Source organism: Phascolarctos cinereus, unplaced genomic scaffold (genome assembly GCF_003287225.1).
Source record: "Phascolarctos cinereus isolate Bilbo 61053 unplaced genomic scaffold, phaCin_HiC Scaffold_726;HRSCAF=1367, whole genome shotgun sequence".
Classification (NCBI taxonomy): Eukaryota; Metazoa; Chordata; class Mammalia; order Diprotodontia; family Phascolarctidae; genus Phascolarctos; species Phascolarctos cinereus.
The window spans coordinates 420,323,236-420,350,556 of NW_027556098.1; the positions used below are offsets into that span (position 1 = coordinate 420,323,236).

General features: G+C 51.8%; 2 protein-coding genes across 2 annotated transcripts; both read left to right on the plus strand.

Moving 5' to 3' along the window:
• Positions 1 to 1,912: 1,912 nt before the first annotated feature.
• On the plus strand, positions 1,913 to 6,559 carry CACNG8 (calcium voltage-gated channel auxiliary subunit gamma 8). The gene is made up of 4 exons (XM_021003569.2): positions 1,913 to 2,274; positions 4,255 to 4,338; positions 4,714 to 4,854; positions 5,817 to 6,559. Exons 1-4 carry the CDS (start codon positions 2,094 to 2,096, stop codon positions 6,548 to 6,550), a joined length of 1,140 nt encoding a protein of 379 aa, XP_020859228.2. The 5' UTR covers positions 1,913 to 2,093; the 3' UTR covers positions 6,551 to 6,559.
• A 1,768-nt stretch (positions 6,560 to 8,327) lies between these two features.
• Positions 8,328 to 16,649, plus strand: CACNG6 (calcium voltage-gated channel auxiliary subunit gamma 6). The gene is made up of 4 exons (XM_021003717.2): positions 8,328 to 8,762; positions 14,671 to 14,745; positions 15,007 to 15,144; positions 15,560 to 16,649. Exons 1-4 carry the CDS (start codon positions 8,438 to 8,440, stop codon positions 15,811 to 15,813), a joined length of 792 nt encoding a protein of 263 aa, XP_020859376.1. The 5' UTR covers positions 8,328 to 8,437; the 3' UTR covers positions 15,814 to 16,649.
• The last annotated feature ends 10,672 nt before the right edge of the window (positions 16,650 to 27,321 follow it).

The following is a 27,321-nucleotide window of genomic DNA, read 5'->3' on the forward strand; positions in this document are numbered from 1 at the left end:
TCTAATCCTTGTTCTCTGGGGCACTAAAGTGGGAGATTTGGGAACTCTGGTGGTAGAGGGAAAGGGGGGAATCTGAATCCTTCGTATGCACTGATTTTCTCCCCCAGTAAAATGAGGTGGATGAAAAGGAGCAGGGGATAGGGGCTTGAAAACTTAGGATTCTGTGGGATTGGGGGTGGGGGTGGGGTCAACAGTCAGGAATCATGGCATTCAAGGTCAAGATGGGGCAGAGGTTGCCATGGAAGAAGATGTAAAAGAAGGTGTCCGTGGATATTGACAGCACGAGGAGCTTGAGAAGGAGTGCTTTGGGCAGGGGGTCCTAGTCTGTTTCTAAGTTCTAATGGTTTTTTTTTGTTTCCCCCAAACTCTGAGATTCGAAGGCTGGGAATGTCCGAGGGATGACTTTGAGCGCCTCATCTTTTCTAAACCTCAGTTTACATCTCTGTCAAATGGCCAAGATAGTCTATAATAATTTTAAATTGAGGGAGGTAGTCTAGGTCACAGAATCATAGGTTTAGATCTGGAAAAGACCAGAGAGGCCACCTTCTAGGCTGAACCCCTCATTTGACAGATGAGGAGACCAAAGGACCGGAAGGTGACATTATTTGCCCAGGGTCACGCAGCTAGTGTCTGAGGCAGTAGCTGAGCCCAGATCATCCTTACTCCAAGGATCCTGGGGGCAGAGGTGGATGTAACAAAAGATGGGGACATACGGGTGAATCAGGGAGACAGTAGCATCTGAGTATTGAACTTGGAGTAAGGGATCCGAGTTCAAATTCTGTTTTAGACCCCAGTCTAGTCACTTAACTACTTTCAATCTCAGTTTCCTCATCTATAAAATGGGGATAACAATAATAACACCTCCCTGGGAGGGATCGTTGTGAGGATCAAATGAGATAATGTATTTAGAGTGCTTTTCAAACTTTAAAGAGCTCTAAAATGGTTAGCTGCTGTTGTTATTGTTATAATTTATTGTAGGCAGTATTCAGGGAAGGAGTCATTGGGGGATTGGGTTCCTGCCTTTCTCCCCCTCCAATCCTCATTCTTCTTTCCTTTTCCTCCTGGGCTTAGACCTGCAGGCTGTAGAGATGGCCAGAATGGAAGAAAAGAATTTAAGTCCTTTTCCCTCTCTGGATCTCAGTTTCCCCATCTGTGAAATGGGGGGCTGGACTGGAATATTTAAATTTCCTACTAGCTCTAAATTTTATAATCCTATGAAACTGGGGGTTGTTGGCATGGGTCCAAAAGGTCAAGGAGGAAAAACTGTGGTGTCTGTGTGGGTTACAAAGTACCATTAACCAACATGCATTTATTAAGCCCTAACTGTGTGCTAAGTATCACACCAGAAACTGGGGACATGAATACAAAAGTGAGATTGCCCTTCCCTCAAGGGGCTGGCATTCTAGGAGCAGGGGCCCTGTGTTCTCAGATGAGTAGGACATGATACGTATAAAATAAATGCACAACTGGGGGAATCAGGAAAAGCCTGGAAGGAGGAGGAGTCTGAAGGGGCTAGGGGTTTTTAAAAGGGAAGTGACAGATAGGGGAATGGCCTGGGCATAGGCATGGAAGTGGGAGATAGGATGTCCTCTATGGGGAACAATAAGCAGTGGGTTTGGTTGGAGCATAGAGTTCATGATGGGGACTGGGTAACCAGCCCAGAAAGATTTCTGGGATCCAGATTACCGGACTGGGTCCAGGACGTTGTGCCCACGAAGCTCGGGGCAGAGAACATTCATAGCTTTTGAGAAAGGATTGGGGGAAGTAGGGAGGGGGCTCTAATCCCTGTCCTCCTGTCTATGTCTGTAGCCACTGACCATGGCAGCCCGCTGACCCCCGTGCTCAACTGCCCGCCGCTGCCTCCTTGCTGCTTGGCACCAGCCCCCCGGGGGTCCCGTCTCGCCTGAGCCTGCCCGCCCCCCGCCGCAGGCACGGCCCCTCCCCCGCTGCCCCGGTGGTGGCCGGCGGCCCCCCGGCTGCCAGCCTTCAGACTGGAGTCCCTGAAGCGCTGGACAGAGGCTCGGGGCCTGTGGTGTGAGAAGGGTGTCCAAGTGCTGCTGACCACGGTTGGTGCCTTTGCCGCCTTCGGCCTCATGACCATCGCCATCAGCACCGATTACTGGCTCTACACCAGGGCCTTCATCTGCAACACCACCAACCTGACCGCCTCTGCCTCCGAGGACCCCCCAGCTCGCGGGCCTGGCGGGGTGTCGGAAAAGAGGGACCCCGGGGGGCTTACCCACTCGGGCCTCTGGAGGATCTGCTGCCTCGAAGGTACAGCGTTCTCCACTGGCTTTCTCCCCGGCTGCCGTTCTGGTGCTGTGGGAGACTCTGAGTCCCCTCCTTTGGAGCCCCAGCTTCTCCCTCTGTGAAATGGGAGCGTATTAGACCACCTTTTGGTTGGATAACTCTATCCCGGCCCCTTTCTTTCTCCTCTCCTCAGGCCTCCCCAGGCCTTCCATTTCCACCCTTCTGGAGTGGGAGGAAGGTTGGCTCTGACTCAGTGATCTCTGAGCTTTCAATGCCGGCTCTGACCTTCTGGAATTTTATGGCGCTGTTCATTGCCTGGGGAAGAGAAGGGGAAGGTAAAGGGAGGGAATAAGCATTTATATAGCACCTCTGTGTGCCAGGCACTGTACTAGGCACTTTACAGTTATTATCTCATTTTATTCTCATGACAACCCTTCGAGGGAAGTGCTGCTATTTTACAGTTGAAGAAACTTCAGCAGAAGGAGGAGTGATGAATTGCCCAGAGTCACACAACTAGAAAATGTCTGGAGCTGGATTTGAACCCAGATTTTCCCAACTCCAGGCTTCCTGCTCTATCCACTAAGCCAGACTCTCTTCCTCCCCTCCTTTCCTACCTCAGTTTCTGCATCTATAAAATGGGAGTTTAGGGTTTGACCCAAGATTCATGCTGGTTATTGAACATCTTCCAGCTTTGATGTTGTTTGGTTCCATGATTCAGGGTTCTGTTCCCTCTCTTGCCTCTTTCTCTCCCATGTCCCATGTCTCCCTTTGTAAAATAAGGGAGACAGGTTGGTCTCAACATCCATGATTATCTTCTTCAGCTCAAACTCTGAGCTCTTTGAGAACAGGGACTCCCCACCCCCCACTTTATACTGCCAGCACTTAGCACAGTGAGTGGTACGTAGTAGGCACTTAATAAAAGCTTGTTGATTGAGTGACTGCTCATGTCCTCTTTCCTACTCCTCTCCTCATCCTACCCAAGGTCCCACACCTGTAAAATGGGGGGGGGGAGGCTGGGTTCCATTCTGAATGGCAGAATCTCAGGGGTCTTTGATCTCTCCCTTCGAAGGCAAGTCAAGAAAGAGCAAGCATTTAAATGCCTACTATGTGCCAGGCAGGATGCTGAGCATGGAGGCAGGGGGTGGTGAGGACACACAAAGCTTTCAAGGACCTCACAGTCTCGCACCACTATTCTCTCCCCTCTGTTCTTCTGTGCCTCAGCTGCCCCCTCTGGGAAGTGGGAAGGGTCTGCTTGGTGGGCTCTGAGCCCATACCTTGCTCAAAAGTCCAGAGATTGTTCCCTTCCCCCCCCTCTCCTTTTGTCTCTTCCTCTGTCTCTGGCTCTGATCTTGATCTTTTCTCCCCCTCTTCCTTCTGCCTCATTGACCCTTTTCATCCATCCTCCCTGAATATTGTATCTATTGTCCAACTCTGGGTCTGAACTCCTCCCTGCTTCCCTCACCCCCTACTGCTATTTCTCTAGGGAGGAAAATGGAGGTCAACGGAGGGAAAGGGACTAGGTCATACAGAGAGGTGGGCTCCCAACCCTCAAGCTAGGGCTATTCCCATTCCCTTTTCCAGAAAGAAAAGTCTCCCCAGACCCCTGGAGAGCCCATATTGGAAGCCTCAAATTCAGTGAAGGAAACAGAGTGGGGGGACCTTGGGCAAATCCTTTCCCTTCTCTTCAGCCTTAGAATCCCCCTCTGTGAAGTGTGTGTGTGGGGAGATCTCTCTGGTCCCTTCCAACCTGGGCATTCTATGATGCTACAGTGTGGGTGCCCCCAGGGTAACTGCTCCCCTTCCTCTCATACACACTCTCACATCCCTTTTTCCTCTATCTCTAGGACTCTAGGCCTCTTACCAGGCCAGGGAAAGAGGTAGGTCAGTGGGACGCCCTTTGCAAGAGGCCAGAGCTGACTCCTCCATCCGAATGAAGGAGAGAGAAGAGGGACCCAGTGAGGTGTGGGTCTCCCCACCACTAATCTCCATCTCCTCCCTCTCCAGGGCTGAAGCGGGGTGTCTGTGTGAAGATTAATCATTTCCCAGAAGACACAGACTACGACCATGACAGTGCAGAGTACCTACTCCGTAAGTGGGGGCTGGGAATTGGGGGTGGAACTTGCCTCCCCAACTCAGAGGGTGGAGCCCAAATGCTCATCTTTGAAGCCCATTGGCTGCGATCCCCTGGATTTTGATTGGCTGTGGGGACTCTTCCATTGGAACGGAACTCAGGGAAAATCTGAGTATTCTAATCAGTCAGCCTTGGAATCCAGAACTGGAATTGGCCCCTCTCATTGGGATGTAGAGGACTCCCAGGCGGCACGAAGCTCTGATTGGCTCCTTCTTACGCAGAGTTGATCACGAACCTGAGAAATTGGTCCTGGGCCTTGGGAACAGGAAAGTGGGAGGAAGGGGAGGGGGAAGGGAGGGTCTGCGTGTGACCTCGCCCTGGTCCTCTGCCAGGTGTGGTCCGAGCATCCAGCATCTTCCCCATTCTCAGCGCCATTCTTCTGTTGCTGGGGGGCGTGTGTGTGGCTGCCTCTCGAGTCTACAAGTCCAAAAGGAACATCATCCTGGGGGCTGGTATCCTCTTTGTAGCCGCTGGTGAGGGCTGAAAGAAGGGGGGAGGGGGAAGGAACTGGAAGACAGGAGAGGGGAGGGAGACAGAATCTCAGAAGGACGGGTACCAGCGCCTCAACCCCATTTTACAGAGAGAGGATGTTTGAAGCCTAGAGAAGGCAGGTCCTCATTCAAGGTCATGTCTAGGTCAAGGGCAGAATTAGGACCTCAGAGAGAGGAGGAGCTCAGAAGGAAGAGAAGTGTCCTGGAGAGGGGGGAATTTAAAAGAAAGAGGAGGAGGAGAGCGAGAGGGAGGGCCTTAGACAAGAAGGGAAGAGTTTAGGAAGAGATAGGTTAGGGACTGGGATAGAGGAGGGGATTTAGCGCGAAAGGAGAGAGAGCTGAGGATGGGCAAGAATTAGGGAAAAGGAGAGGAATTTAGAAGGGGAGGAGCTTGGAAGAGGGTGCTTGACAGGAGGCGAGGGAAACTGAGAAAGGGGAAAGTCTTAGAAAAAAGAGGAGGAGCTAGACTCAAGGGGAAGGAGGAGCTTAATAGAGGAAGGCGGGGCTTAACCGGGAGGGGGAGAGGTTTAGGAAACGGTGGAAGGGCGGGGCTTAGATGAAGAGGCGGGGCTTAGATCAGACCGCGCTCAGAAGGTGAGTTTACAGGAAAGAGGAGGGACTTAGAGGAAAGAGGGTGGGGCCTATGGAAGGCCGGACGAAGAGGGGAGGGGCTTAGAAAAAGGAGTAGAGTTTGGCACTTAGGGGAACTGGGAGAGACTTAGACGAGTGGGCGGGGACGGTCGGCAAGGAGGCGGGGCTTAGGTGAGGGGGAGGAGCCGGGGGCAGGGCAGGGTGGACACCTGTCCAGCAGCAGCCGCTGTCAAGGCTGGCTCGGGCTGACAGTTGCGTTCCCCCCACCCATCCCCCGTGTTGTGTGTCTCTCTGTCCGCCCTCCCCGTCCGTCTTCCCATTCATCTGTCCGTCCGTCCGTCGCGGCCCGCCAGGCCTCAGCAACATCATCGGCGTGATCGTGTACATCTCGGCGAACGCGGGCGAGCCAGGCCCCAAGCGCGACGACGAGAAGAAGAGCCATTATTCGTACGGCTGGTCCTTCTACTTCGGGGGGCTCTCCTTCATCCTGGCCGAGATGATCGGCGTGCTCGCCGTGAACATTTACATCGAGAGGAACCGCGAGGCTCACTGCCAGTCCCGGGCGGACCTTCTCAAGCCCGGCGGCCGGGCCGGGGGCGGCGGCAGCGGCGGGGGCGGCGGCGGCGGCGGGGGTCCCCCGTCGGCCATCCTCCGCCTGCCCAGCTACCGCTTCCGCTACCGCCGCCGCTCGCGCTCCAGCTCTCGCTCGAGCGAGCCCTCGCCCTCCCGGGACACGTCCCCCCAGGGCTTCCCCTCCACGGACATCTCCATGTACACGCTGAGCCGCGACCCGTCCAAAGGCAGCGTGGGCGCCGGGCTCGGAGGGCCGCCTGGAGGCGGCGGCGGCGGCAGCAGCGGCGGGGGAGGGGGCGGAGTGGGGGGTCCGTACGGGACGGCTGAGCGGGAACGATCCGGTTCGGGCTTCCTGACGCTGCATAACGCCTTTCCCAAGGAAGCCAGCGGGGTGACGGTGACCGTTACCGGTCCGGGCTCCGCCCCCGGGGCCGCCGGGACCCTGAGCAAAGAGGCGGCAGCCAGTGGGGCGTCTAACACCAACACCCTGAACAGGAAAACCACGCCGGTGTAGGGGCTGGGCCGGCTGGGGGTGGGTGGGAGGGGGGGGGGGCCCGCTGGCGGGCGAGCGAGCGAGCAAATGAGCAAAGAGAGCACCGAGAAGGGGGCTGGAAGCTGAGGCTTGGCCCCCTTCTGCTCCTTGGCCCAGCCTGGACGTAGGAGGCTGGGATCCCGGCCCACCCCCCCAACCCACCGCGGCAGGGACACAATGGGATCCAAACTGGGGACGTTGGGGGCACAGGGGAGGGCGGGGAAGGGGTGGGCCGTGGGGGGGGTCTAGTGGTTTTTGCAGTTTTCAAATCTGTATTTTTTTTTTTTGCTGTTTGCATGGGGGGGGAATGGGGATGGGGGGTGGGGGTCTTACCTGGCCCGGGGCCGAGGGACCACAGGGGACCCCTGGCAAACAGAGAAGTCCAGAAGGAGGCAGAAAAAGACAGTGTGGCTGAGGATAGGCAGAGACCTAGAGACAGTGAGAGACAGAAACGTGGACAGAGAGAGCCTGAGAGAAGGAAGAGAGCTATGGGCAAATAGAGGCACAAAGAGGGGGAGACTGCAGACAGAGATGGAGCAGACATTTACATGTACCCATAATGCTACGCCAGGAGATGCTGGGACACAGAAGGAAAAACAAAGAAACCCAGTGTGTGGAATCCCTAGTATCTGGCACACAGTAGGAGCTTAATAAATGTTTATTGACTGACTGTGTGGACAGATGATAGAGAAAGATAAGGACTCACAGAAGGGCAGGCAAGAGATACAAAAAGACAAGGGAACAGAGAGGAGATGTGAAGACACTGAGTCTGTCTAGAGACAGGGAGAGAGTCAACTAGTAAGATGAGTGATACACAGAAACAGACGTTAATGATAAAAATAAAATTGACATAAAAATAATTAAAGCCCCAAAGCATGTAGAGACAGAAGGAAGCCAGACAGCTATGTGTACATCTCTGTTTCTCTATATGTGTATAATATATGTCATCGAATACAGATGACGTGAGCACAGAGACATGGAAATGGAGAGACACGAAGACAGGCAAAGGTACAGACAGACAGAGGTCTGTATCAACCAATAAGTACAGGTTATCTCTGGACACAGAGACAGTGAGCCAGAGATCAGGGGACACAGGCAGAAGGAGAGATATAACTGTGGAAGCTGGGAGGGAGACAGACAACTAATGGGGTGAGAGATGCTGAAGGACCATGGCAGGGCCCAGGCCAGAGGAGTCAGGGAGAGGTCAGGCCAAGCTTTGTCTGGTAAGCCATTGGCACTTGGAGACACGATCCAAGAGCTGCCTCCATCCCCGCCTCTCTGATGGGCCTGGTTCTGGCTCCTTGTCCTGCTGCAGCTTTAGTTCTGGTTCCCAACTGGGGCTGCGTGGACCACCCGGTAAGGGTGTCCTGTCTAATAAAGTCGATGAAGACGACAGTGTGGGCTGTCATTTCAACACCCCCAACTTTAACGCCCCCCCGTAGGGCAAGCCCAGATATGATCTCTCCCTACCTTGGAAGGACCCAGGCATCCCTTTCCCCCAGTCCCTGCCCTCCCAAGACACCAGGCATCCAGGCTCCAGCCCCTCCCACCCTCAGCCCCCCTCCCTCCACTTGTTCCCTTAAAATACCCACAACAGGTGCGGGTGTTATGTGGAGGGGCCCAAAATAGCCCCAGAGGCCCTGGTCAGGGGGAGGGCTGCCTGCCTGTCTGTGTGGGTCAGGGGGGAGGCCACAGCCAGAGCAGAGAGGGCTGGTGCAGTGGTGCTGGGGACCCTGGCCAGCCAAGCAGAGGAGTGGGGCTGGGGGCTGGGGGCCAGGGGCCGAGCCTAAGCCTTAGCCTGGAGGCCCAGGTGGCCACCTGGGGCCTGGGGGAGCCCAGTTGGGCCGGGCCCCTTCTCCCCCAGCCACCATGATGTGGTCTAACTTTTTCATCCAGGAGGAGGAAAGACGCCGGGCCGACACAGCACGGAGGAGAGCCCGGAGGACTGGCCCGGCCCGTGAGCGCCGTGGCCCCATCAAGCTGGCCCTGCTGCTGGCTGGCATGGGCACAGCCCTGGCGGTACTGGCCGTGGGCACCGAGTTCTGGGTGGAGCTGGGCACCAAACGGGGCAATGGCACGAGTGGGGTGTGTGAAGCTGCCCACCTCGGATTGTGGCGAGTGTGTGCCAAGAAGCTCTGGTTGGAAGACCTGCCCCCCAACAGGGAGACCTGTGGCCCTGCCGAGTTACCTGGAGGTGAGGACCACTGGTGCTCCCACCAGTGAGAAGGGAGAAGGGAGGGAGACACAGGGAAAGGGACTGTGGGCTCAGGGCAGGCAGCTAGGCCAGCTCCCTCCTTTTACAGAGAGGGAAACTGAGGCTCAAAAAAAAGTGATGAGATCAGTGGCTCACAAGTAGTGAAAAAGTGAGTCAGAGACACAGAGAGATAGAGCTAGGGACAGACACAGAGGCAGAGATGTGGAGAACTCTAGGAAACAGAGAGATGGTCTGAACTTCTGACTGACTGGACAATGTGGAGAAACTACCCAGACTTGTCTGGGAGTCTGTTAGTATAGCCTAGGCCTTCCAACTGCTCTGGGAAGGGGCAGCTAGGCGGCACAGTGGATAGAGCACTGGCCCTGAAGTCAGGAGACCCTGAGTTCAAATCTGGCCTCAGACCAAACACTTGACACTTACTAGCTGTGTGATTCTGGGTAAGTCACTTAACCCCAATTGCCTAAAAGAAAAAAAATAACCAAATAAAATGGTAAACCAACTGCTCTGGGGAAAGGTGAAGACGGTGAAGACGGTTAAGACGTCTGACCACCCCCTGGGCGACGTAGAGACCAGTGTTCTGACTTTACCAGCTCACAGGGAAAAAGATGATGATTTCAGACTGCCCAGACAGGATTGTGAGATGCCTTCGTGTCCTCGGGAGACACCAGGGGACAATGCATGCTGTCCTAGGGAGATGTGGAGAATGACTGAGGGCATAGGCTGCCCTGTGGGAGACTTAAACATAACCCAGAAAGCCCTAGGGGGCTATAGAGACAGCCAAGATCTCCGGCTTCCTGGGGAGGTCCAAAGGCTGCCCATGCCACTGCCTGCCCAGGAGAAGCAGTCTGAAATGGCCTGGAAAGACAGCCTGGCTCTCCGACTCTTGCATATCCCCCAACCCCCGGAACAATCCAAATTGTCCAGATGTCTGATCTCTCTGGGAAGACATGGTAGAAAGAACCCAGAACTCTAAGACAGGATGACGGCCCAGACTCCTGATGGTAGAGGGACTGCCCAAACCTGACCTCCTGGGGATGGAAGTATTGGGGCCAGACGTCTGACTACTTTACAGGAGAGGCAGAGATGGCCCAGACTTCTGAGCTCTCCAGAGATATGGTGAGCGCAGACCTTTGGCCCCACAGGGAGCCTGTAGAGACAGCTAATACCTCTGACCTCCTGGGGAATCAGGCATGCAGCCCAGATCTTGGCTTGCCTTGGGGAGAGATAGGCATGACCCAGCCCTCTGAGTTCCCCTGGAGACAACAAAGAGACAGTCCACATCTCTAAAGTCTACAGGGAGGCATGTGGATCAGAGCCCAGACCTCCGGCTGGATCAGAGACAGTTCAGACCCCTTGCTACCCCTAGAGAAACAGAGAGGAGGCCCAGACATCTCATTGTCCCAGGGACATGTAGAGATGCTTAACGCTTTGGACTCTTGGAGAAGGGGACATAGCTGCCCAGACTTAGGACTGCCTTAGAGAGAGACAGATAGACCTAGGGACCATAGCTCCCTAGGGAGGCATGGAAATTGATCCAGGCCTCAGACTGCCCCGGGAAGACAGACTGGACCCCGGGACAGACTTCAGGGGACGCCCAAGGCCTCAGACTGCCTCCAATATACCTAGAGAAGCCCTGAACTCTGGACTGCATTGGGTAATGACAGGAGGTGGGCAGGACTGAGACTGCCCAGACCTCTGATTGCAGGACAGTCTAGGTTTTTGACTGCCCAGGGATACACAGAGATGGTTCAACCTCTAATGCCCTGGGGAGATGTAAAGATGGCCCTGACTGTACCAGGGACTATGCCAAAGATGACAGACTGAGAATGATGAGGGGAAGGCCCAGAACTCTGCCCAAGCCCAAGGGTACCAAGATGGCCCAGCCCTGTGACTGGCCCAGGAAGCTGCAGAGATGGCCCCGCTGGGGCCACCCTGGGGAGAGAAAACTGGCCCATGTGACTGACCACCCCACTGAGATAGAGGGAGAAAGGTCTCCCAGAGAGACCAGAGACCCCTAGGACCCCTGGGCAAGTCTGAGACAAGAGAAAACCCTGGGGAGATGTGCAGACTGATACAGGGAGAAGGACCTGGACACAGAGCCCAACCCTCCAGCCAGCCCCAACACTCCTCAGGATGCATCTGACTGCTCCCAAAAGAGCTGGAATTGTGTACTGCTCCTGGGAGGTATGGAGGCAGCTTACACCTTTTACTGACTGGGGCAGCTGGAGAGATGACCAGACCTTTGACCCACACTGGGAAACGTAGACACAGCCCTGAACCCCAACTGTGTCTGGGAGACTAGGAGGCCACCCGGAGTAACAACCGTCCTGGGGATGATCCCCACGTGGGACTGCCCTGGGATGGGGTAGATGGTGAGATACCCCTGACCTCAGAGCAACTCAGGGAAAAGTAGAGCTAGGCAGACCTCCGGCTTCCTTGAGAATTTGTGGTGATATCCTGGACCTCTTGGCTTCTATGGGAGGCAGAGAGAGAGAGAGAGAGTCCTGGAGGACCAGAATGGACAGAATTAACTCATTGCCTAGAGGGCCATGGGAGTAGCCTGGAATTCTGACCACTGGGAAAGGAGGACCTGGACTGGGGAGCAGCCGGGGCAGGCGCCGATGTCCCAGACTTCTGACCCATCTAGTAGACACAGATCACCATCGGATCAAAAACAGAGAATGCCCAGACCTTTTCAAACTAGAAGCTTGGGCTGAATCTAATAAGATCAATTTAATAAAGATAATTTTATAGTCTTAAGCCTGAGTTTAAAAAAGTCAATGTTGAAAGCACCGGAGGAGGGTAGTGTGCTTAGGCTAGACAACAGTTCACCAGAGGAAAGAAAAAAAAAAGATCTGTGGGGTCCCAGTGAACCACAAGCTCAATGTGAAGCAGTAGCAGCAGTGTGATGAGGCAGCCCAGAAAGCTAATGGGGATGCTAGGCTACGCTTTTAGAGGCCTGGTTTCCAGGAACAGGCAGGTGAGAGCCTCATTTCCTGGGCCCTCATCAGCTCTCATGTTCAATTCTGGGAACAACTCTTTGAGAAAGATATTGATAGATGGGGAGTGTCCAGAAAAGGGTGGCCAGGGTGCTGGAGGGCCTTGAATCCATGCAATACGAGGCACAATCGAGGCGCCTGGCGTGTGGAGCCTGGAGAAGCGAGGACTCCTGGGGTGGGGGTGGGAGGTCATAAAGGCCATGAATGGAGGAGGGAGCTGAGAAGGGAAGGCAGGGGCATGTGACCAGGAGTGACCCGGGTCCTGCAAATGCTGCTGCTTGGGGAGGGGCAGAGCTGGCCTGGATGCCTCTTAGGTCCATCCTTTGTGACTCAGAGAGGAATCCAGGAGGCCCAGACTTCAGCCCAGACTGTCTCTGTCAACCAGAGAATGGACTCTGGGAGGTGAGAGATGGAGGTGAGGTCCAGCCCTGCCCTGGGGGGATTGCAGAAGCGGCCAGCTCTGCCAGCTGTAGGCCCAGGCTGAGGCCTCCAAGCTATGGGGGGAGAAGGTCCAGACCTCCAGCCTACCGAGGGAAGACTAGGCCCTGTTGGGACAGGCCTGTGCTACAAGGACCACCCCATTGCCAGCCTGACTCCTTCCCTGCACCTTCTCATGCCTCTCCCTCTCTGCCTCTTGCTCCCTGGAGATCCCTTTCTCCCTCCTGCCAAGATTACTGGTCTCTGTCTGTCTCCTTTCCTGCTTCTCCCTTTATCTGCCTCCCTCCAATACACGTGTCTCCCCATCGCACCGTCTCCCTTGTTCTGCCTTTCTCTGCCCATTTCTCTGCCTTTATGTCTCTCTCTCTGACTCCCTCGAGGAAGCGCGCCCTGGATGTCCCCCTCTCCCTTTTTTCTTCTCTGCCTTCCTCTTCCACACTCACTCAAATCTTTTTATCTCTGATCAGTCTGTTTCTCTATCCCCGCTTCTATTTGCTTCCCTTTCCTTGTCTTCTTTTTAGTTCTCTCTCTCTGTCCTCTCTCTCCTTCTCTCTGTCTCTCCCTCTCTCTGTCTCTGTCTGTCTCTCTGTCTCTGTCTCTTTCCCTCTCTCCCTCTTTCTGTCTCTCCCTCTCTCTGTCTCTGTCCCTCTCCCTCTCTCCATCTTTGTCTCTGTCTCTTTCTGTCTCTCTTCCTCTCCCTCTCTCTCCTTCATCTGCACCTGTCTCTTTACCTCTTCACCTTTTTTGTTTTCTGCTGTCAAGCACAGGGAGGCTGGTGCTCATTATTCCCATTTCACAGAAGAGGAAATGAGTGCGCAGACAACAACGATAGGGCTTTCTCTCCTCCTTTGTCCGTCCATCTGCCTCTCTTCCTTTCCCTGACTTGAGTCTGGTCCCCAATGTCAGCATCCCTCAAGTGTCCCCCTGTGTCAGCATCCCCCCAAGTATCCCCCAATGTCAGCACTCCCTCAACTGTCCCCCAATGTCAGCATCCCCCAAGTGTCCCCCTGTGTCAACATCCCCCAAGTGTCCCCCAATGTCAGTATCTTCCCAAGTGTCCCCCAATGTCAGCATTCTCCCAAGTGACCCCAATGTCAGCATCCTCCAAGTGTCCCCCTGTGTCAGCATCCCCCAAGTGTCCCCCAATGTCAGCATCTTCCCAAATGTCCCCCAATGTCAGCACTCCTCCAAGTGTCCCCCTGTGTCAGCATCCTCCAAGTATCCCCCAGTGTCAGTGCCCCCCAAGGTCAGCACCCTCCAAGTGTCCCCCTGTGTCAGCATCCCCCAAGTGTCCCCCAATGTCAGTATCTTCCCAAGTGTCCCCCAATGTCAGCACTCCCCCAAGTGTCCCCCAATGTCAGCACTCCTCCAAGTGTCCCTCTGTGTCAGCATCCCCCAAGTGTCCCTCAGTGTCAGTTATCTTCCCAAGTGTCCCCCAATGTCAGCACTCTTCCAAGTGTCCCCCTGTGTCAGCATCCTCCAAGTGCCCCCAATGTCAGCACTCCCCCAAGTGTCCCCCAATGTCAGTATCTTCCCAAGTGTCCCCCAATGTCAGCACTCCCCCAAGTGTCCCCCAATGTCAGCACTCCTCCAAGTGTCCCCCTGTGTCAGCATCCTCCAAGTATCCCCCGGTGTCAGTGCCCCCCAAGGTCAGCATCCTCCAAGTGTCCTCCTGTGTCAGTATCTTCCCAAGTGTCCCCCTGTGTCAGCATCCCCCAAGTGTCCCCCAATGTCATTATCTTCCCAAGTGTCCCCCAATGTCAGCATCTTCCCAAATGTCCCCCAATGTCAGCACTCCTCCAAGTGTCCCCCTGTGTCAGCATCCTCCAAGTGTCCCTCAGTGTCAGTTATCTTCCCAAGTGTCCCCCAATGTCAGCACTCTTCCAAGTGTCCCCCTGTGTCAGCATCCTCCAAGTGTCCCCCTGTGTCAGCATCCCCCAAGTGTCCCCCAATGTCAGTATCTTCCCAAGTGTCCCCTTGTGTCAGCATCCCCCAAGTGTCCCCCAGTGTCAGTATCTTCCCAAGTGTCCCCCTGTGTCAGCATCCCCCAAGTGTCCCCCAATGTCATTATCTTCCCAAGTGTCCCCCAATGTCAGCATCTTCCCAAATGTCCCCCAATGTCAGCACTCCTCCAAGTGTCCCCCTGTGTCAGCATCCCCCAAGTGTCCCTCAGTGTCAGTTATCTTCCCAAGTGTCCCCCAATGTCAGCACTCTTCCAAGTGTCCCCCTGTGTCAGCATCCTCCAAGTGTCCCCCTGTGTCAGCATCCCCAAGTGTCCCCCAATGTCAGTATCTTCCCAAGTGTCCCCTAGTGTCAGCATCCCCCAAGTGTCCCCCAGTGTCAGTATCCTCCCAAGTGTCCCCCAATGCCAGCACTCCTCTAAGTGTCCCCCAGTGTCAGTGCCCCCCAGTGTCAGCATCCCCCCAAATGCCTGTGTCTTCTTCCCACAGAGGCAAACTGCTCTTACTTCCGATTCTTCACCTCAGGGGAGAACAATCGAATCCTGCAGAGGACAACTAAGAAAGGTAGGGCCTCTTAGCCCTTGGGTTTGGTGCCCCTCCCCAAACTCCCCACCAAGATTCTGGCTCTGGGACCCTCAAGGAGCCTGAAGCAACCTCAGAAGTTGTCTGGCTCCACTCCACTCCCATTTTATAGATGAGGAAACTGATGTTGCATGGGCAATCAGTGGTGGGCTCCTCTTTCCAGCAGCCCCACTACTTGCCTTCCCCAGGTAGGCTCTGATGGAGTGCTCTCTGATGTCCCTGATCCCCACTCTCCCCTCCCAGAGCTAGGAGTAGCTGCTGCTGTCACTGCCACACTGGCCCTGGTGATCACAGTCCTAGGCTGCATCTGTGTCATCATGGTGCTCAGCAAAGGGGCCGAGTTCCTGCTCACACATGCAGCAATCTTTTTCAGCCTTTCAGGTAAGGGAGTGGTCCACCCAGGCCCCAGTCTGCCCGGCTCCCCAAACTGCTAATGCTCAGTGGACTCCCTCCAGGTCCAAACCTGGGGATTTGCATAATTCAGCACAGTTGCATGCTGGGAGTTGTAGTTTCGAGAGGCAGTATCATGTAGCGGACTTTAGGGGCAGTAGTGTGTTGGGAGTTGAAATCTCCAAGGACAGTTGCATTCTGGGAGTTGTAGTTCCTGGAACGCGCAATAGCCCTCAGCCCAGCGTCCGGCACACAGTAAATACTTGTGAATTGTTGCCTGCTGCAAGGACTGTTGCATTCTGAGATTTGTAGTCCCCAGAGAGTGCGGGCCAGGAGCTGGGGACCCCTGGGGCCTGGGCCGCCAAGTGGAGCACCGGGCTGCCTTCTTTCTATTCTCTGCCCACAGGAGTTTTGTTGCTGGTGAGCCTGGAGCTGTTCCGTCGGGGGGTCCGCGAGCTGCTGGCCAGGACTGGGCCAGGCCCAGCCCCTTGGCTGGGTTATGAGTATTCCTGGTCGGTGGCCTGCGCCCTCGCAGCCGCTGCCCTTCTGCTCCTGGGGGGAGGCTCCTTCCTGCTCCTGGCCCTGCCCTCCCGCACCTGGGGCATGTGCTGCCACCAGCAGCCAGGTGACCGTGGAGGTGGAGGTGCGGGAGCTACCTAGCGTAGCCAACTCCCTTCCAAAACGGGTCCCCAACAGATCCGCTCTGATCTCCTGCCCAGACACACTCCTTGGAGCTGCTCAGAGATCCACCCAACCTTAGAGAGTGATATCCTCGGACCTTTACTCATTCTCAGGGACAGCATATCCCCTCCTGGCGCCAAAGAGTCGATCCTTCTGGTTGTCGGCTGACGCCCAGGAAGAGGGCCTTTCGGTTCCAGTGAATCAACACCGGTTCCCGTTTGGATCTGCATCACTTGCCGGATCACAGAGAGCAGACCTCTTCCTATACCTGTGTGTCTCTGAGAAATGGATTCCTTCCTCTCCCCTGTCCTTCCTCCCCCCCATCCCACGTCCAAATGGCCGGGCCTAGATCCTTTCTGGCTCCAAAGGGCCCTGGGAGGGACTCCCCCGCTCTCTCCCTGGACACGGGGCTGGGGGATTCCTTGCTACCCCTGCCCATCCATGGGGAGTGGACCCTTTGCCAGTGCCTCCCTGATAACTTTTCACTTTCTCCCTGTCTTGTGTCCTTTTTCTGATTCTGGAGACCACTAGCTCCCCTCCAATGGACCATGCCCTCTCCCTCCCTTTGTATATATGTTGTGCCATATATCTCTGTGCTAAATGGGGGAGGGGGTTCTTACAGACGAGGGTCCCTGGGGAGGCAGGTGGGGACCTGATATGGGCAGGGAGAGATCATAAGGGATTCTTCTCTTTTGCCCTAACTTATTTATTGGGGAATGTAATGTGCCTGAATGGGCAAAGTTGTGGGCTGGGGATGCTTGGGTTCCCTCTCCACCTTCTACAGCCCAGGATTAAATGATTAGGAATTGAAATGATCTCAAGTGTGTCGGTTTCTTCACAAGTAGATGGGGCAGGGGATAGCATACTGCCCATGGAAACTCCTCATGTTGTCCCCAATGCCACAGTCACACAGCAAATAGCCTGCTTCCCTGACAACTCAGGGTCCCTGAAAGAAAGGGCCTTTTCATTGTCAGAGACTAACTCCAGACGATTCTGGAAATCAGAACCCTTAGACACAAAATCGGGCATTCTTCAATGGTTATGATTTCACAAACTTGGTCATAATCTGCTTTTATGCAGAGAAGAACACAATGAGTATTAGACACCTTAAGTCCAATGCCTCCTTTGTTTTACAAATGGGCAAACTGAGGCCCAGAAGCAGGAATCCATCCATGGTTATATAGCCAGTGTACAATAACCGAATCTTAGAGTTAGAAGAAATACCTCTGAAATAAATGAGGCATTAGAGATCTTAATGCAAGGAAGCAAATTGAACTTTATTGAGTGTTGGTGGGACAAAACCTATGATGAGTTTCTAGATCTGGCTGGGTGTACCAGAAACTGGATAGGTAAGAGGGGTGGGGTGGGATTGTATACTAAATAGAATCATGGGAGGAAATCCTGGAAAATGATTGGGGGAAATGTGATGGAGAAGTTTGGGTGAGAGTTGAAGGAAGGAGAAATTGAAGTAATTTTGTCAAAAGAACACATTACAGACCACCTGGACAAAAAGGGGGAAAAGACGAAGGATTTAGGAAACAGATCACAAAGCAGCTGGCTCAAAGGCATGGGAGAATTCTACCTTACAGATATGCTCCACTGCTTCCACTCTCATAGCTAATGCTCATAGAACTCTTTAAGACTTACAAAGCATCTTACAAATATCATCTCATTTGATCCTTACAACAATCATGGGATGTAGATGCTAGGATTAACCTCCCCATTTCATAGATGAGGAAACTGAGGCAGACAGGGCTTAAGTGACTTGTCCAGAGTCCTGAAGCTTGCAAGTGTTAGAGACAGACCTTGAACTCAGGTCTTCTTGACTCTAGCTCCACTACTCAATCCACTCAGCTACTGAGCTGCCTCAGGAACCAACTTTTTATCATTCAAAGGACAAAGGTGGGGAAATTCTGGATGGATCTATTTGTCACTAACTGTAGAGCTTGTGATAAGGAGAGGTAGTCTAAAGTAGTCTGATTTGTGATTTTGATTTTTTCTTTTTTTTGTGATCTTCATTTTTCAAAAGTGGATTTCATTCCAGAGGAAATGTAGGCAGGATCCCATGGCCTAAAATGTTACAGTAAAAGTCAACCCAGATGGGATGGGAAATGATCAATAGTGAAATTCTGAGAATGCACAGAGAAACAATTCTGATGATGCCGTCCAAAGGGATTGATGTGGATGTGCTGGAAACTCAGCGACAAACTTAAAACTGAAAAAGAAATGTACATACACTGGAAGCCACGGCAGGAACAGAGGATAGGTATAGGAGGATGGTAGGATCCCACAAAGCTGCATTGGGAGAGCTAAGATTTGTGATGTGCTGAAGTGGTGGCCAAAAGGAAGGACATCTCAGAAGGTTGGGGTGTTTTTTAGTGCTACTGGGGAAAGGGCAGAATCAGAGAAGGCCCAGGACCTTTGCTTCCAATGCTTGGGATGAGGACAGCTGGCAAAAGGGACAAGGCAGAGATGTTCCTTCCTTATTTTACCTTTGTTTTCTCAGTCAAGGAGAATGACCTTTGTGTTGGAAAAGACAGAAGGGGCTAATAGGCAGTAAGTACCCAGAGTAAACAAAGAGACCCTAGTAGCTCCTCCACTCAATAAACTCCAGTGGCGTTCTGTTGCCTCCAGGAGCACATAGGAAATGCTGCTTGGCCTTCAGAGCCCTTCAGATCTGCCCCTCTCCTACCTTTCCTACTCCCCGATACATGCTCTTCCATCCATCTCTGATTCCCGGCATTTTCTTCAGCTGTCTCCATGCTTGGAGTGTTCTCCCTTCACTGCCCTGATTACTGATCTTTCTGATTTCTTTTAAATCCCAACTAAAGTCCCATTTGTTACTGGAAGCCTTCCCCAACCCCTCTTAATTCTAGCATCTTCCCTCTGTTAGTCATTTCCTATTTATCCCATATACAGCTTACTTTGTATGTATTTGCTTGTTGTCTCTCCCCCATTAGGTTGTAAGCTCTTGAGGGCAGGGACTGCCTTGTGTATCTTTCTGTATCCCTTTTCATTTCAATGGTGTCTGACTCTTTGTGACCCAATCTGGAGTTTCCTTGGCAAAGATACTGGAGTGCTTTGCTATTTTCTTCTCTAGCTCATTTTACAGATGAGGAAACTGAGGCAGAGAAGGTTAAATGACTTTCCCAGAGCCACACAGCTAGGGAGTGTCTGAGGCTAGGTTTGAACTCAGGTCCTCCTGACTGTGCCACCTAGCTGCCCTTAACCACAGGACTAGAGAAGGTGAAATGTCCCCAATGTAAAAAAAAAATTAAAAAGATGATAATAGATTCTGAAAACTATGAGTTCATTGAGCTTGACTTCAATTCCTGGGAGAATTCTCCAGCAGATCACTAGAGACAGTTAGCTGTTATTGTCTGTCCTTTGTTCTCAAAGAGGCCCATGACATCAGGGAGGCTATGCCATGACATGAGAGTGAATTGGATTTAAGTGAGGCAGGTCTGTGCAAAGTCACCAGCCTCACTGTCTCTGCAGCCATCTAGGTCCAGTGGCCAGATATGGCTCAGGATGACTGGAGATGGTCCCCAGATGGTTAGCAAGGTTCTAGGAAAGGAGGGAGTGATTATAAAGAGTGAGCCTGGCTTCCTAAAGAACAGGTTGTGCCAGACCAAACTTATTTTCTTTTTCCTTTTGTTTTTGTTTTTTTTTTTATTTTTATTTTTTTGCTAGGCAGTGTTGGTTAAGTGACTTGCCCAGGGTCACACAGCTAGTAAGTGTCAAGTATCTGGTCTGAGACTGGATTTGAACTCAGGTCCTCCTGACTCCAAGGCCAGAGCTCTATCCACTGTGCCACCTAGCTGCCCCCATCTTTTTCCTTTTGGACAGGTTACTAAACCAGTAGGTCAGGAGAAGCCTGTCCATACAATTACCTAGATTTTAGCCCAAGTATGTGATAAACTATTTCATATTATGTTAGATTTAGAGACGGGGACTAGGCAAGACTATGCTTCGATAAATTCAGCACTGGTGGAATGGACAGAAGCAGAATAGAGTCACTGTTAGTTTTTTTGTGGACTGGGAAGGAGGTGTCTTTCAGACTGGCCCAGGGATATCGACTCAGCCCCTGGTGGGTTAACATTTTTAAGCAGTTACTTGGACGAAGGCAGAGATAGCATGATCTTTAATTCTGTAGCTACAGTGGGATGGTGAACACATTAGAGGAAAAAAAAAACATCACAGGTGAAAGTGTTGAACTGAAACTAATCTGATGAAACTGAATAGAGATTAATGAAACACACTTGGGTTCTGGAATTCAACATCATAAATGCAATATAGGGAGGAATTAGGGTTATGCAGTAATTCATCTAAAGTTTGTGTTTTAAAGAAAAAAATGTATAGTGGCCTCTGACATCAAGATGAACCAATAGCGTGGCATGACAGCCATGGGTTCCATGAATAGGGGCCTAGTTTGCTATAGTCCTCATTACTATTATTAATTAAGGGCTGCCATGTGCCAGACACTCTATTTCACCCTTCAGTCCCCTGCCCTGGTCAGAGCCATTTGCAGGGCTGCGGGCACTTCTGGATGCCCCATTTTAGGAAGTCAAACCAATGAGTGTTTGTTGTGTGCCAGGCACTTTGCTACGTATTTTAGGAAGGACCTCCATGAGAGGCTGTTCAGATGGTGAAGGGGAGGTGTTGGGGAGACTTTGCCTGGAGAAGAGAAGACAGGTCAGAATAACTGCATTCAATATTAGGGGGTTGTGGAGAAGGGATCGGATGGTTTTATTTTTTCAAACCCATGACATTTGATCCAACATTCAGCGATTTTGCTTTTTTTTTTTTTTGGAATTGGATTGTATTTGGCCTTGAAAATAGACCCATTTAGGTGAGATGACAAGGAAAACTCTCTAACAGTTAGGGGGTCCCCAAGTCCCCGTGTCCAAAAGTGGAAGAGGCAGCTCTGAGAGGTAGTGGATTCCTTTTCCTTGGAGGCCACTAAGCAGAGCCTGGGTGACCCCTTGATGGGTAATTTTGGTAGAGATTTTTATTCTGTGATCTTGGATCATTTAATTAGTTTTTTAAAAAATTTTTACATTTTTGTGATCATTTAACTTAATTAAGGGCAGCTAGGTGATGTAGTGGTTAGAGTGCTGGACATGGAGTCAGAAAGACGTGAGTTCCAATCCTGGCTCATCAGAAATTTCCTAGCTTTCTGACCCTGGGTAAGTCCCTTAACCTCTATTGGTTTCTTCATCTGTAAAATGAGAGTAATAACAGTACCTACTTTGCAGGGTTGCTGTGGATCTAGTGAGATCACATTTGTAAAACATTTTACAAATGTTAAAGTGTTATGTGAAATACAGAATGTTTATGGAAAAGACCTAGAGAGAGTACGGATCTGCTTAATGCCACAGCATCAGGAGTTGACCCTAGTTTTCCTCCTATCACAGATCACCTGATGGTAGTAAGTCTTAATGATTCAGGACCTTGGACCAAAGCTGGAAAGAACCTCTGCAGGATGAGGAAACAGCCACCACAAAGCCCATGCACTCCTCTCCACAGGAAAAGAGACAGATAGGTCCCACCCACAATGAGGCAGGAACCTCCTCGAAGAATTGAGCAGCTAATGGAGGCTATTCTTTTGTGAGCTTGGCCATCTGATTTTCTAGGATCTGGAACTGGAAGGACCCATAGGAAAGATCACTGAGGTTTTCTTTACTCCATTTGACTGAGAGGGGAAACTGAGTCCATGGATTTCTACCTATATGTCTCTTCTTGACATCCAACATTCCTCAGCTTCCCTTTCTCTTGCTTCTACTATTTTGGTCCAGGTATGTCTGGGGGCTGGTGGTGACACAGTCAGCCCTCTACTTTAGGAAGATCAGCTGGACCGGAGTGGGGAGATACGAGGTGGAGAGACCAACCAGTTGGCTACTGGAATCGTCCAGGAACAGGAGGGCTTGTGTCAGGATGGCGGTAGTGCCGGAGAAGAGACCTGGGAATATACAAGCGAAGGTACGCAGGTAGAAACGACAGACTGGGTCTGGGGGGGGGTGAGAGAGTGAGAGGGCAAGGCTGACACCTAGGTTGGGAGCCTGGGTGACTGGGAGTGGTGGTGATATTACCAGTAATAGGAGTGTTAGGAAGAAGGCAGGGTTTTGGAGAAAAGATAATAGGTTCGGTTTTGGACACACTGAATTTAAGATGTCAAATGGGCATCCAGTTTGAGATGTCCTAAAACTAGTTGGAGATTCGAGATTGGAAGTCAGTGGAGAGGTGGGGGCAGGATAAGCAGATTTGAGAATTGTCAGTGGAGACAGGGTAGTTCAGTCCATGGGAGCTGATGAGATCGCTAAATAAAGTTTGGGAGGGAGAAGAGGAGAGGGCCCAGGGTGGAGCCTTGAGAGGTAAGGGACCTGCCTGGGATCGTGGAGGCCCCATTTGTCAAAGGAAGGGAGCTGAGGAGGTGGAATGTTAGAACACACGATGCAAAATGTGAAAAATGATTGTTTCTCTCCCTTCTTCCTGGAGTTGTTTTCAGGAAAGTGCTTTGTTTGTGAACTTACCTCACTGGAGACGTGTGACTAACTTTGAGTTACATGTCTTGGTGAGAGACAGATGTCTGGAAGGATACCCCCAAGACTTGTTAAGTTGTTCAGGTACTGCCAGAGGAATCTAGGGTAACAGCTTAGATCAGGTAGGTCCCACGGAGATCATAAAGTCCATTTACCTCATTTTACAGATGGGGAAAATGAGGCCTAGGAAAGTTGTGGGACTTTATCTCTTAACTGCTACATTCAATGACCTAATTACTCCTTCCTACTGGACTTTCCTTCATGTCTGTGACAATGTTCTCGCCCTTCTCTTACCTGTCTGACTATTCCTTTTGATGTCCTCAGCTGGAACATCACCCTTCTTTCACTTACTAAGTATGGATATTTCTCAAAACTCTCCTCTTCCATTTCGACCATCTTTCTCTTGTTGATCCTATGGGTCCAATTTTCATTTGCTACCTAAATACAGATGATTCCAAGATCCATATAACTAGCAATAATCTCTCCCCTGAGCTCTAATCCTATATCGTTGGTTGCCTGCTTAACATTTTCAGTTGAGAAGCCTCAACATCTCCAATTCATCATGTCCAAAACAACTCATTATCTTTCTCCCCAAGCCAACTTTCCTACAGACTTCCCTCTTTTTGTTAAGAGCATCACCATCTTTCCACACACCCAGGCTGGCAACCTTGGGATCCTCCTTGACTCCTCTCCCTCCCTCCTTGTCCTTCTCATTGTCCTCCTCATCCTCCTTGTTTTTGCTTTCCTCATCTTCCTCCTCCTCCTTGTCATCCCTTCTTATTTTCCTCCTCCTCTTTTCTTCTTTCTTTATCTCCTCCCCCTCCCCCCCCTCCTCCTCCTCCTCCTCCTCCTTCTCCTCCTCCTTCTTCTTCTTCTTCTTCTTCTTCTTCTTCTTCTTCTTCTTCTTCTTCTTCTTCTTCTTCTTCTTCTTCTTCTTCTTCTTCTCTCCCCTCTCCCTACAGGGCATCCAATTTGGTGGCAATGGGGGACTTCAGCTCAGGAGAGAGACTAGAGCTGAATAGGTTGAGAGTCAGCTGCATAAGAGTTCATAATTGAATCTATGGAAGCTGATGAGATCACCAGGTGACAGAGTATCCAGAGTAAAAAAGGTCCAGGACAGAGCCTTGGGGGACACTTGGAGTTGGTGAGCATGACCTGAATGAAGATCCAGCCAAAGAGGCTGAGAAGGAGCAGTCAGACATGGAGGAGGAGAAGGAGGTTTCAAGGAGGAGAAGATGGTCAACAGCGTCCAAGGCTTCAGGGAGGTCAGGGGAATGAGGATGGAGTAAAGGTTGCTGCATTTGCCAACTAAGAGATCACTGGTAACTTTGGGGAGAGCAGTTTGGGTGGAATGATGAGGTGGGAGCCAGATTGTAAGGGGTGAAGAAGAGAATGGGAGAAGAGGAAGTGGGGGTAGATGCCTTTTTCAAGGATTGTGGCTGAGATGGAGAGCAGAGATCCAGACAATAGCTGGAGGACATGGTAGCAGCTGATGAGGGTTCTTTTTTTAGGATGGGGAGCCTTGGGTGTATTTGTAGGCAGCAGGGAAGGAGCCAGTAGCCAAGGAGAGACTGAAGATGAGAGATAGAGTAGGGGTGAAGGTGGGGGCAAATCTTCTGGAGGAGATAGGATGGAATGGGATCCCTTGTGCATGTAAAGGGGATAGCCCTGGCAAAAGTTGACTCATCACATAGTACAGGGCCATCAGAGTTAGAGGGATGGGGGAGAGGGAGCCCCCCACCAGCAGCCTTATTTTTTGTCAGTGATGCATGATATAAAGTCCTCAGCAGAGAGGGGGGAGCAAGGAGTGCCGTGGGGAGCATGAGCAGGGGAGAGAAATTGGAACCACTGCTCTAGAGAGGAGGATAAGGGGAATAATTTGAGCTGTATACACACATGGTATTTCCCAGTAGAATGTAAGCTTCCTGAAGGCAGGGCCTTTTTGATGTGTTGCATCTGTATCCCCTGCACCCGGCCTGCCACATGGCAGATGCTAAATGTCACAGTTGAGTGAATGGTACAGTCACAGCGGCAAGTAGCACAGCTGAAATTTGAAATGCTGGGTCTGGGCCAGGATAGCTCTGTCTTTATCGATACCAACTCTGTGACTAACAGGTCCTGTCTCTGGGCCCCAGAAGATCAAGGAATCTCAGCATTGGAAGGGACCACAAAGGCCAGGTGGTCCAGCCTTTACCCCAGATAACCCCTCTACCTCATGCTGGACAAATGGTCATTCAGCTTCTGCACGAAGGCCTCCAATGAAGGGGAGCCCCCTCCCCCCAACCCTGGCCTGCCCACTCACTCCAGGTGGAGATGGCTCGGACGGTCAGGCAGTGCTGCGAGACATCAGATCGGAACTGACCTTTCTGCAGCTCCCCTCAGCACTCCGGGCTCTGGCCTCTGGAGCCAAGCAGATAAAGCTGAATCTTCCTCCACATGACAGCCCTTCTAATACTTGGAGACAGCTAATGATAATAATGACACATTCCCAGACATATTCAATTTGTCAAAACACTTGCCTCAAAAATTGTGTGAGGGAAGTACCATAAGTATTATTACTATATGTGCTTCCTGTGGCACTGCCCCCTCCCCATCTCCCCTTTCCCCTCCCCCTCTCCCCTTTCCCCCCTTCCTCCCCCTTTCCTCTCTCCCTCCACCCTTCCCTCTCTCACACACAAATGGGATCCTCCGAATAGCTACCCTCAGGTTTAGGTACTCTGTGGGTCTGCAGCCATTCAACACAATAGTGCACAAGCCCCCGCTGGTGTTCTTACTTTTTCTCTAGTCATCCAGAAGACGTACTTTGGGCAACTGGGTGGTGGATTGGTTAGAGTGCTGGACCTGGAGTCAGAAAGACCTGAGTTCAAATCCAGCCTCAGACATTTACTAGCTGTGTGATCCTGGGCATGTTATTTAACCTCTGTTTGCCTCAGTTTCCTCATCTGCAAAATGGAGGTAATAATAGCTCCTACCTTCCAAGGTTGTCATGAGGATTAAGTGAAATGATAATTGTAATGTGCTTAGCACATGCTAAGTGCTATATAAATACCAGTTATTAATGTTACTCTATAAAGGGGAAGGCATTTGTTGAAATAGCACAGTAAGGTGATTTTCACTAGAACGTTCCTCTGATAAACGCAGCCCACTCTCCCACAAATACACGCGTCATCCGTTGGGGGAATGAGAACGTAGGGACCATGAATGAGGGTCCCGCAGCGGGGACGTACGTGGAGGGAAATAACATCTCCACCCCTGTAGGACCCTCGGATTCCTGGTGACGCTGCTCGGCTCACGGACGGGTGCTGCTTCTGTTTGGTACGCTGCTCTGTCGGGCCAAACAGGCCTTTCTGTGTGTGTGTGTGGGGGGTTATTGCTTTGTTAATTTCCACTAGAATGCTCATCTCCAGCTCAGCCGTCTTACATTCACTCTGCTAGGGTATAGTGGCCAAAACTTGTCCCTTAGTCACAGTCCCTCAGCCAACAAAACCAGGCAGTGTGCCCTGAGATTATTCAGTGGCTCCTGTGGCACCGCCCCCTCCTCTCTAGTATGTATTTCCTTTGAGATCCCTGTGCCTGGGAGGAAGGCCAAGTCTTCTGTTCTGGATAATTATGTCCTTTGGGGTGGGTGTGTATGTGTTTTGTTGTTGTTCAATTGTGTCTGACTCTTCAGGTCCCCATTTGGAGTTTTCTTGGCATAGAGAATGGAGTGGTTTGCCATTTCCTTCTCCTGCTCATTTTACAGATAAAGAATAGAGGCAAACAGAGTTAAGTGACTTGCTCAGGGTCACACAGCTAGTAAGTGTCTGAGGTCAGATTTGAACTCAGGAAGATGAGTCATCCTGACTCTGGGCTCAGTGTTCTGCCCACAGTGTCCCTTAGCAGTGCTCCCCAACCCCCAACTACCTTCCTTAGGGTCCAGACAATCAACCATAGCCCCACAATCCTCTCTGGCTTAGGTCAGCGTTCTCCACCTACCTAGCCCATGGTCCTGTTTTTATTATGCATTTCTCTGTCAGTGTCAGCCTTAGGGCTTTGGTGCATCTTAGCTTGGGAAAGCCTCAATTTCCTAGCCTACAAGGCGAGAAAGATGATGTTCAGGGGGAGGACAGGAAGGCAGCCTGGATAGTGGGAGGACCTCCATGCCACATGAGGATCAGTGGAAGGACCTGGGCTTGTTTAGGCTGAAGAAAAGACTCAGGGGGAGCATGAGAGCTGTGTACAAGTGTCTGTTGTGGGGGAGAGGCATTGGATTTCTGGTGCTTGGCCCCAGAGGTCAGAAGCAGGAGCAAAGGGTGGGAGTCCAAGAGAGGCCAATGCAGGTTGGAAGGCAGAACCCACTTCCTAGCAGCCTGCACTCCCTCGAAGTAGAATGGGCCGGGGGAGGGCCTCAGTCAGAGGTGGAGGGAGGTGATGCAACCGTTATTTCAACAGGCTTTGCTGCTGCCACGGTTTTCCCTGATCTGCCTTCTTCTTCAGGGAAGAAAGAGATGGGAAGTGTGGGCTCCACAGCCCTAGTGGATTAGTTCAAAGGAAGTGAGAGAGGGCTCACAAGGTGCTGTTCGAGGGAGAGACTTAAAAAAGGCAGAAACGGGACTCTATGCATCTTTCTCTGTGCTTGTCACCATGTTCTCTCTCATCTTTTCTTTCTTTTCCTTCCTTCCTCCCTCCCTTCCTCCCTCCCTCCTTCCCTTCCTCTCTTCCTCCCTCCTTTCCTTCCTTCCTTCCTTCCTTCCTTCCTTCCCGCCTTCCTTCATTCTTCCTTCCTCTTCCTTCCTTCCTTCCTTCCTTCCTTCCTTCCTTCCTTCCTTCCTTCCTTCCTCCCTTCCTTCCTTCCTCCCTTCCTTCCTCCCTCCTTTCCTTCCTTCCTTCCTTCCTTCCTTCCTTCCTTCCTTCCCGCCTTCCTTCCTTTCTTCCTCCCTCCCTTCCTCCCTCCCTCCTTCCCTTC